The sequence below is a fragment of the Pteronotus mesoamericanus genome, unplaced genomic scaffold, assembly GCF_021234165.1.
Source record: "Pteronotus mesoamericanus isolate MK-2021 breed Mesoamerican mustached bat unplaced genomic scaffold, CSHL_Meso_final contig_164, whole genome shotgun sequence".
Classification (NCBI taxonomy): Eukaryota; Metazoa; Chordata; class Mammalia; order Chiroptera; family Mormoopidae; genus Pteronotus; species Pteronotus mesoamericanus.
In genome coordinates, this window is record NW_026555065.1 from 28,805,956 (window position 1) to 28,817,365 (window position 11,410).

The 11,410-nt window shown below is 37.1% G+C and overlaps 1 protein-coding gene across 2 annotated transcripts; it reads left to right on the forward strand.

The window, feature by feature from the left end:
- The first annotated feature begins 2,437 nt into the window (after positions 1 to 2,437).
- On the forward strand, positions 2,438 to 10,770 carry ZNF770 (zinc finger protein 770). Of its 2 annotated transcripts, none has more exons than XM_054565616.1 (2): positions 2,438 to 2,571; positions 6,498 to 10,770. In XM_054565616.1, exon 2 carries the CDS (start codon positions 6,554 to 6,556, stop codon positions 8,672 to 8,674), a length of 2,121 nt encoding a protein of 706 aa, XP_054421591.1. In that variant the 5' UTR covers positions 2,438 to 2,571; positions 6,498 to 6,553; the 3' UTR covers positions 8,675 to 10,770. The 2 variants fall into 2 exon arrangements, with proteins under 2 accessions (XP_054421591.1, XP_054421592.1); XM_054565617.1 differs by having other exon boundaries at positions 2,565 to 2,599.
- The last annotated feature ends 640 nt before the right edge of the window (positions 10,771 to 11,410 follow it).

Sequence of the window (11,410 nt, forward strand, 5' to 3'; positions counted from 1 at the left end):
TCAAAGAGAATAAAATACCTAGGAAAAGATCTAATCAAGGATGTAAAAGACCAGTATTGAAAATTTATAAGACACTGAAAAAAGAAATTAAAGAATACACAAATAAGTGGAAGCATGTACTGTGTTCACACACAGGAAGAATTAACATCATTAAAAAGTGCATGTTACACAAAGTATCTATAGATTCAATGCAATTCCAATCAAGATTCCAATGATGTATTTCACAGAACTAGAACAAATATTTCAAAAAATTATATGCAACCACAAAAGGCCTCACATAGCAACAGTGATCCTGAGAAAGAGGAACAAAGTTGGAGGAATCACACTACCTAATATCAAACTGTACTATAAGGCCACAATAATCAAAACAGTCTGGTAGTGGCATAAAAAAGGACACATAGATCAATGGGACAGAATAGAAAGCCCAGAAATAAACCCATACCTTTGTAGTCAGTTAATATTCAACAGAGGAAGCAAGCACATACAGTGGACTAAAAATAGTTTATTCAATAAATGGTGTTGAGAAAATTGGATAGGTATGAGCATAAAAATGAAACTAGACCACCTTCTTATACCACACACAAGAATAAATTCAGAATGGATTAAAGACTTAAATATTACACCCGAAACCATAATAATCCTAGAAGAAAACCCAGGCAACAATATCTTGGACATTGCTCATAGCAATTTTTTGTTGGATATATTATCTCAGGCAAGGTAAACAAAAGAAAAAATAAGCAAATGGGCCTACATCAAACTAAAAAGTTTTTGCACAGCAAAGAAAATCATCAACAAAATAAAAAGACAACCCACAGAATGAGAGAACATTCTCCAATACAATACTCATCAATACATCTAATAAGGGTTAATATCCAAAATTCGTAAAGAACTTACAAAAATCAACACCAAAAAACAAAAACAAAAACAAACCCAATTAAAAAATGGGCAAAGGACCTAAACAGACACTTCTCCAAAGAGGACATACAAGATGGGCAATAGACATATGAAAAGATGCTCAATGTAACTAATCATCAGAGAAATGCAAATTAAAATCCCAATGAGATATCATCTCACTCCTGTCAGAATGGCTATCATCAATAAATAAAAAAACAAATGCTAGTGAAGATGTGAAGAAAGAGGAACGCTTTTGCTGTGTTGGAGGGAATGCGGACTGGTGCAGCCACTGTGTAAAACAGTATAGAGATACCTCAAAAAATTAAAAATGAATGTGCCTTTTTTCAAAAGCCATGGGGGAAGAAGAGGAGCACCCCTATGTTCATCACAGTGTTATTTACAATTTGAAAGAACATGAGCACCCCTATATCCATTGCAGCGTTATTTACAGTTGTTATTTACAATTTTCAAGATATGGAAGCAGCCCAAGTGTCCATCAATAAATGAGTGGATAAAATGACTATGGGACATTTACACAATGGAAAACTACTTGGCCACAAAAAAGGTGAAAATTTTACCCTTTGCAACAGTATAAATGGACCTAGAGAACATTATGCTAAACGAAATAAGCCAGTTGTAGAAAGACAAATACCATATGATTTCACTCATATGTGGAATATTACAAAGTGAACTAACATGGAAAATAGAGCCAGACTCACAGAGAGCCAGCCGGATGACAGCTAAGTTGGGGGGCAGGGGTGGTGGCCAGGGGATAGAGTGATTGAGCAAAAAGGGACTAAGGACTCATGGACATGGACAAGAGTGTGGTGATTGCTGGGGGGAGGACGATATAAGTGACCTAAATGGAAATGGGAAAAACACAATAAATATTAAATGACAAAAAAATGATAAAAAATAAAAAGCAATAAATAAAACAATCATAATTTCCTTGTTACCTGTTCTCATTTCCTCATCTGTCAAAGAGACAGTTGGAATCAGAACACGCAAAAATTCACAATAAATTATTTTCTAATGTCTTTTGTACTTAGAATCTTCAGTAGATACATAAGCATCTTATTCAGTAATAATGTACCACCCTAGTCTGTAACGTACTACGCATTAACTTTGACTACGTAAAATGTTGATATAATTTGGGAGCAGTCGTGAATTCAGTGCTAGCACAGTAAGCCCCCAGTACGTGGCGTTTTGTTTATCACTGGCATTGTGCGTTAGAGGGGACAAGGCGAATGGGCTTTGAAGGAGGGTTCACCTGTTTCCAGAGGGGCCTTAAGCGCAATGGTCAGAACTGTAGGATTTTCCTAATAGACACTTAGGGTTGAGATGGAAAATGCACCCTCCCTCACCCCTCTGTTCTCCTCTCCCCAGCAATGGAGGTGCCGGGTGAGTGGTGCTGTGATTGGGACGCAACTGTCTTTGAGCATCCTCTTCCCCACGAGCCTCACCGGTCGCTCCGAAGCGACAGCGGCCCTAGGGTGCGGAGGAGCTTGTTTCCAGCCGGACCGCGTCCCTGCGCGCTCCCGAGGGTTGCGCCTGCGCGCGCAGCCTATCGCCGCGCCGGCCTAGGGGACCTGCGCTGGCTGCTTTGAACTTGAGGTTGCATCCTCTGCGGCGCGTGGGCCCTGAGATGTGCCGCTGCCGGGTCCGTGCCAGCTGCAGGTGCGTAAGGAGCACGTCAGGAATCCAGGTGTGAGGTGGAGCGAGCCCCGGGAAGGGTCAGGCCTGTCTGGATCCCTCCATGGTGCTCAGGGACCCAGAACGGGGACGCCACGACCTCAGCTCTTTTTCCTTTCCCACTTCCCCGCGTCTTGACTGCGTCTCACTGGAATCGCTGAGAGGAAGGCCCAGAGAGAATGCTTTTCCTTTGCTGTGACGGGTCATGTCACATAAGGCATATTTTTTCCTGGCTGCGGTCACAGCAGTTTTCACCCTTGCTTGCCCTTCCTTTCCTAGTGTGGGATTTTGCAGTCTCTGGACTCGGCTACACCCCTAGGTGCTTATTGGTTGTGGGCGGTTAGGGCAAGGGCTAGTTGTCAAGGTCCTCTCTCCAGTGTATTCCCCCTCAGGGGGAGAGGTGAGGGTTCAAGGCCAAGAGAGTGGGTGGAGGTGTGTGGGTAGAGAAACTAGAAACTAGAGGGAAACGCCGTAATAATTGTCTCCAGAGATTATTCCCCAACTGAAAGTTGTCTAAGTTTCTCTCAGGTGTTTACTTTCTTTTACATTGAATTTTGTGCTGTCTTCACTTCGTTTTCTTGATGTTAGTTAAGGCTAGAAAACCAACAAGCTTTCAGCTTTGAAGCAACGTTGGAGGTTTTTGAGACCAGTTTTTACAGTTTTCTAAGAGTGTCTCTTGCTGTTGTCAGAATAGTTTTCAGATCGAACCATTGAGGTTTACTATTTTATTTTTATTTTCAGTTTAACATAGGAGAAATTACACAGTTTGGTTTGTTTTATTTTTTTAATATATATTATTGACCAAAAAAATCAGTTGAGAACAGAGAGAATCAGTTGAAGTGGGATTTGGACCTCTGTCAAATTAATATGTATCCTGTATAAGTACATAGGGAACTATACTTGGAGCATTGGGGATCCCTGAGCTGTCACTTATAAATAGGAGATGAGATCACTGCTTACCACCAGTAGGGCTAACAATAAAGAGTTCCCAGTGTTTTCCCACATGGTTTGGAGGCCAGTGACAATAGTATCCATTCTTATTCTTAGTGGTAGATTATCAGCCATAGACTCTTTGGCACAGGAGCTGTAGGTAGTCGATTCTTATTATTGTCAGAGATGGTTGTTTGTGTGTGGTTCTAGTGTGGGATTTTTTTTTTTAAGTGTTTCATAAACACTATAAAAGGGAAGAAGAAATCGACAACAGGAATAGAGTCGTCCAGCCCCAGGCCAAAATCCTTTGTGTGATCTGCTACCATAGATAATTGCAGGGCTTTTCCTGGCTGGCTTGGGAAGGGGAGACAAGGAGCTGGATAGGGAGGTCCCTCTCACCCACTCCCCCACCCACGCAACACACACCAGACTTGTGCCTGGTCAGTGCATTGCAGTTTTCTGGAGGGAGTTCCAGTTACGGACTCATCCTTTCCTCCCGTTAGCCATGTGTGTACTGCATTCCTGGCTTAGGTACCTCAATTCTGAGGATCTTGGCAGAGGCATTTCCAGGCACCTCTGCCAAGACCTTATTGGGAGGGGGTGGCCCTGACTGATGCACTTTTCTCCCTTTTGACACAGGACCTTTCCACTCCTAGCCCTTCCTTCCTCCCTGGCGTGGCCCACGGGTCCATAAAGAGGCAGAAGCCTTTTGTGTGTGTCTCCTCAGCAGTAAGATGATTTGTGTGCATTGCAGCTATCTGACCCTCACCTAGTGTCATTCTGTTTAGCCTTTTTCCTGCACTGTCACACTAAGTGAACAAAAGCTTGATTATTTTTTTCAGTTTGGCTCATTGTCTTAATTGACCACATCGACGCCTGATTGCTTGACAGGAATTAAATAAAGTGCCAAGCTCTTGGCAGTTCACTGGATTCATGACTTAACTTTAATCCTTATCCTGTTGCTGTATTAACAACATATTTAGGGATATGGAGGTCGTTCCCCTGTAATTTCTCTAATTTGGTGTCATGAAAATGAATATTAATAGCACCAATAGCTGATTGTTAATGAAATGGATATCTGGGTATTTTTATAAGTTAATATAGTGGCTTGCAGTCAGTATTTTGCATAAATTTTTGTGGTATATTTCATTTGGCCTCTAATTAGATTCTTGATAAATACTTTGGGATTATATGAGCCAATTGAACAAAACCAGACACTGTTGTTTTTCCTAGTAATCCTATCTCATCCTTAGCCACTTTGAATAAAGTGATTGATTTGTTGCAGGTTCCTCTGTCTGATGTGTGAAGAAGTATGTTAGGAACAGCCTTCACAGACTTTTTTACCTCTTCTTACAGAAGTTTCACAAAACAGTATTTGTCCTTGCTATGTGTCATGCAATCTGATATTTTATGCTCTGTTTTGTTAAACAAAAATGCTGAATGTGACCCACTAAATTGATTTCACAATCCATTAATGTGTAGTGACATGTAGTTTGAAGAAAACTGATAAAGCAACTAGTAGAAGATATTTGCTCAACAAGTGAATTATGATTTTATTTTTGTCTCTGATTTAGATTGCTGAAGAGAACCCTACAGTGGGAATGTTTGTGATTTTGCGTTTAAGGTGTGTTCTAGGAGAGGACAATGAATATCAAATAGCATATATGGTGGATGTTGGCTAAATCAATGGACAAAAGAACCTTGTATTTCCAGTAAACTTGTCAACTCTGATCTCAACTAAAAGAGACAAAATTAGAATGAGAGAGCTAGAACAGTGTTTTTTGTTTTGTTTTGTTTTAAATCTCTGATGCCCGTACTTAAGGAGAATACAGTAATAGAAGAATGATGAGAAGAAAATTGGCTTATAAAAGAGGGGAAGTTAGGCTGTAATATGGTTGTGAAAGTACCTTTTTTATGAGTCCTATGTAAGTATATTAGAGGGAAAAGTTTTATCTTAACTCTGCAATCAAAATGATCCTTTTATTTTATTACCTAAAAAGTGAACCACACATAACTTTCAAGTAAGTACTTAACCACAGACAGATATGTATATAGCCAGTTTGTGGATGTCATTGCTTCTGTACTTGTCTTTTAGGAATTATACAACAAAGTAGAAAGGAAAAATAAAAGGAACTGTAAATTTAGTGTGTTTATGTCTTAGTCAGAAACTCTAGAAATAATATTAAGTAGATAAGGATGAAGTTTTAAAGTTTCATTAGTATTGAGCTAAATGAAACCTTAACATTTATATCGTTTCAGTTTCCCAATAGGTTCAGATGCATCAGTAAGCATTTTTCTCCATTTTAGAGAGGAGGAATCTGTTTTTCCTTCTTCCTGCCACCAAGATTATATGGTGGACAATCCAGGACAAGAACACAAGTTTTCTGAGACATTTTCTCCCAGTTGTCCATGTTGTCTTTTGGTCCAAAAAACGTAATCAAGAGTACATAGTCCTACTGATGTGGCTAAGAAATCTAACTTTGATAAATAAAATATTCCATTCTCAAATCATGTTTAGAGTATGCTATAATAGAGTGCAAATACATCATATTTTTAGTATTATATTTTAATTCTTACACTGTTTACCTTTCAAGCCCGAAGTTTAAAAAAATGACAAAACAACTATATATTGACAAATCTACTTAATAGTGAACTAGGAAAATTGGAATTAAAAGGTCTATTTAGTGTTAAAAAATTCAATTGAGTTTCATTTTAATATAACATCTTAATTAGAAATATAGCTTAAAATTATATAGGCTTTTTAATATTTCTTTTAAAGACACATCATTTCTCTATATGTGTGAAATTATTTTTATGATTCTAAAGTATTCATCTAAAATGGATATTAACTTTTAAATACAGAAAAGTCCAGATCTCCTTATTCTTAACATTTTAGCCAAAGGACAAATGTCCTTTAAGTTATTTATTTTCATGTGAACAAATAATTTTTAAATTAATACATTTTTATTTTTAATTTTTAGACATCTGTGGAGATTAAGAATACTATGGAGTTCATCAGGATGTATCACTGAAGAATATGATGGCTGAAAACAATTTAAAAATGCTAAAGATTGATCAGTGTATAGTAACCAACAAACTACCGAGAAATAGGCCATATATTTGCAATATTTGCTTCAAGCACTTTGAAACACCATCAAAATTAGCTAGGCATTATCTCATTCATACTGGTCAGAAGCCATTTGAATGTGATGTGTGTCATAAAACCTTTAGGCAACTAGTTCATCTGGAGAGACATCAACTAACTCATAATCTGCCTTTTAAATGTAGTATTTGTCAGCGCCACTTTAAAAATCTCAAGACATTTGTGAAGCACCAGCACCTTCACAATGAAACCTACCAGAATGATGTTAAACAGGTCAGAAGATTGCTGGAGGCCAAGCAAGAAAAACCAGTGTATGGAGTGTATCATACTTTTACCACAGAAGAGAGAAGGGCATTACACCCGTGTACTGTGTCCGATCCTACCTACAGCCCTACAAAGAAAAGAAAGAGTATTCACACATGTACAATCTGCAGCAAGATGTTTCCGTCACAATCAAAACTTGATAGGCATGCACTTATTCATACTGGTTTGAGGCCTTTTAAATGTGTCCTGTGCAGTAAATCTTTCCGACAGTCAACTCATTTAAAAATCCACCAACTCACACATTCAGAAGAAAGGCCTTTTCAGTGTTGTTTCTGTCAAAAAGGATTTAAGATTCAAAGCAAACTTCTGAAGCATAAACAAATCCATACCAGGAATAAGAGTTTTCAGACTCTTTCATTAAAGGTGAGGAGTCCAGAATCATGCCCCCTGCCTAATAAATTAAATGCAAAACAGGATGGTTTTGAAAATGGTGATATAGGTGAATCTGAGGAGAATAATCAGCTTGATGTCCACTCTATTTATATCGTCCCTTTCCAGTGTTCAGAGTGCGAAGAGTGTTTTGAATCAGAGCAGATTCTCAATGGACACAAGTGTTTTCCTGCCAGAAGTGGCAAAATTCCAAGCAGTTTCCAAAGAAGCCTCAACTATAAAACCATTGTTAAAAAAATCTTGGCCAAGCTGAAACGTGTTGGGAGTAAGAAATTAGATAATTTTCAATCTGAGAAAAAAGTATATAAAAACGGTTTTTTAAAAAACTGTGATTTTATTTCTGGTGAGCCAAGCCCTGAACAAACCCAGAGAACATTTATGGGTTCTCTTGGGAAACATGGAACATATAAGAAAGTTGGCAATAAAAAGAAAAGAACATTGACTTTGCAGTCTTCTTGGCAAAAACACTTCCAGAGCCAAAATATGGGAAAAAACTTTAAAGGTATCCTGGTGACAGAAAACATGTTAAGTATGGATAATTCAGTGAATAATAAAGACATATCTATCAATGGTTCATCAGGTGAGGAATTCTTTGAAAACTGTGAGGTGCTTCAGTGTGATTTTTCAGTTCCAAATGAAAATATGCCTGCTGGACATAAGATGTGTCCTTGTGACAAATGTGAGAAAGTGTTTCCTTCCATATCCAAACTACAAAGACACTATTTAATTCATACTGGACAGAGGCCTTTTGGCTGTAATGTTTGTGGGAAATCTTTTAGGCAGTCAGCTCACTTAAAAAGACATAAATTAACTCATACTGAAAAGGTTCCTTATAGAAGATCTCTTTGCCAAGTAGAATTTGACAAGTTGAGCAAACTTTTCATTCATCCGGATGATAATGTTAACTATAATGCTTCCCAACAGTGCCAGACTCTTGGTTTTCAAAAATGTGAGGCCCCAGAGTCAGATCAAACATCAGAAAACAAAGGTAAGGCAGAATCCGAGGATTTCATTCTTGGTACTCACTATAGGAACAGGCAGCCCTATCTCTCTCATGCACTTCTGGAATCAGAACAGAGCCACCATAGCCACTGTTGTAGTTACTCAGGACATACTGAGAAGAATGATGGCCTTCTTTACCAATGCAGTGTTTGTTCTAAAAGTTTTAGATCTCCATCTAAACTGGAGAGACACTATCTAATTCATGCAGGACAGAAGCCATTTGAATGCTCAGTTTGTGGCAAAACATTCAGACAGGCCCCTCACTGGAAGAGACATCAACTTACTCACTTTAAGGAACAACCACAAGAAAAAGTAGTTATCTTAAATTCTGTTATATAACTGGCAGACCCACTAACACTTTTATGGTCTCTGGCGATCTTGTTCTTAAAGCCTGTATCATTTAAAATGTATTTTTATCAAAAGGCCTGCATTAGGTTGAATGATTTTAATAGGAAGTTGCTTGTCCTGCAACATAGGTAAGATACATAGAAAATGAATACAATGTTTTAGGAGCAGCCAACTTTTTAGAGAGAAGAACATGATTTGATGCCATAAAGTAAGCATGTATTTTATTATAATATATACTTTGGCTGTATTGAAAGTGTTATAAATCCATGATATGGCACAAACAATTCAGCCTCCTTTATTTTTTAAAGGAATTGTTCCTTGAGACATGCCATCTCTCTTTAGATACAGTCAAAACTAAGAGGCAAAAATTGGGTTTTGGCTGCAGCAAATGGCTCCATGATACTTCATTTATTTTACATTTCACATGAAAGCACAATTTTGTTCACTGATGGCTGAAATTCCATTGCATAGTTTTTTTCTTGTAAGTTTAAAAAATATAAAGGCAATAAAAGGGAAAATGGGTGAGAATATCAGCATTATTTTCACTTGTCATTTCCAAGCTCTTTATTCTTAGGATTCTGCAGTAGCCACACCTCCTTTTTCACAGGTGATTAGAATCAGTTTTTTGCCCAGACTGCTGTTGTCTTTCTCAAAATAATTTAAAAATAGGAGCGAGGCTAGGATGCACCTCCACACATTTACATGTTATCAGGAATATTGTCCAAGTGCCATAATCTTTTTGATGATACGTATGCAGTGTTATATTTTCAGAGGAATAAATTAATTTGTTTGCTTATTAGTGATTGATAACAGTTGATTTTTACATTTACTTCAGCAGAACTTTCAACGTTTCTTAATTGAGTGGTCCTATGACTTACCTAAATATATTCTATTAGGTTTGATCAATATTCTATTAGGTTTGATCAAAACGCAATGACTATGTCTAGTTACAGTTTTTATTCCTCTGTTTTTTGCAAGATTCTGATGCTAAAGAATGTTATTTTGATCCTTAGTAAATTGTTATTTTAATTAGTAATTATTCCTGTTCAGGAATAAGATGCTAGTAGAATTGAGAGGGTCATTCTTCTAAACGGTACTGTCATAATTTGGGAAATACTTCATCTTAAACTATAGAAGACATCACAAAATGCCTTTCATATTTGCCATTTTTTTATAAAAACCTAGCAATAAACAAAAAAAATTACCATTATCTTTGTAAGGTAAAAAGAATAGGTAGGACTTTGTCCTGTCACTCTTAAATACAGTGATAAGTCGTCTATGGAGAATGGATAAATGAAAAATTTTAAGTTTTTCATCATACTACACGAACTATGTGTGGGGAGAGGGGTCTGCTTACCTGTTTTATAAGTGAAATTTTGAGAAATGGGTTAATTTACAGAGATGAAACAGCGCAGTACAGCTAAAATGCCCAATGATGTACAAACGTGCAGGAGAATCATGTTTGGAGGAAGTTCTAGGTGTCCTTGAGATTCATTCCTCCAGTGCAAACAAGGTGGTTTATAGAATCTGCTTATGCAAAACTTTTCAAAAACATTACAGTAAAGCAAGTAATAAGTCCATATTTTCTAAGAATAAAGGTTCAAGGGATTTTTTTTCTTTTATGTCTAAAATGATGTATTTTGGGATTTTCCTAAGCTACTAATATAATTTTGTTTGAAATAAATGTCTTACATATTTCTCTCCCAACCCAAACAGGGAGAGTCCTTCACAGTGTTGTGCTTGTATGATTATTAGATTTTATTTGCCTAAGTGGTACTATACTTTTTTTGGCCCATGCCTTTTTAAGCTGTTTCATATTGAAAGTGGGAATACTGTACAAATTTTGTCAAAGATGTACTGTAGTGCTATTCGAAGTACCTGTAACAAAATACTTATTTACCTTTACTACCACTGCAAGCTTCTTGTGGAATCTTATAGGAGTGAAAGTAAACTGTATACACCCATACTAAGATTAAATGTTAGATATTAAATGATGATTTGCTGCATGCCAGAACTGTTAGTGTTGTTGAATCAGTTATATTGGTTTTCTGAAAAAAATAAACTTTATAAACATCTTTAAAGAGAAATCAGTAGAATTTTTTCTTTGGGTGATTCCAGTTTGTAGCATGATTATTTAATGAAGTAATTTGATTGGCTGAGTTAGGGGAACTAATGTTTCTTGTTTTGTACTGCGATAGGTTCTACAATTTTAGGACAAAATATGTATGTATGGAAGAAAAATAGATGGTGATTACAATTCTTGAAAAATTCAAATTTCAGAATATTTTTAAAATAAAGTTTCAAATTACACAGTTTGGACTTTTTTTAAAGAGAAAAATCATATAATACTGGATCGAGGTACCAATTACCAAACACTTTCCTGGGCGCACTCAACCCACCTTCTACAATGAACTTCCTAAGATGTATATTTAGTCTTTTTCATATTACATTTTTTTAAGGATGTTATTAATATATTTTTAGAAAGGGGGGAAGGGAGGGAGGAGGAGGGAATGGGAGGGAAATATCCATGTGTGAAAGAAACATCAATCATGCTCCAGCTGGGCATGCACCCCAACTGGGGACTAGCCCATAGCCCATTCATGTACTTTGGCCAGGCATCGAACTGGCGACCTTTGGCTTTGTGGGATGACATCCAACCAACTGAGCCACACTGGTCAGGACTCATGTTACATTTTTTTTGATAGCTTCTTATTACCGACAAAAGGA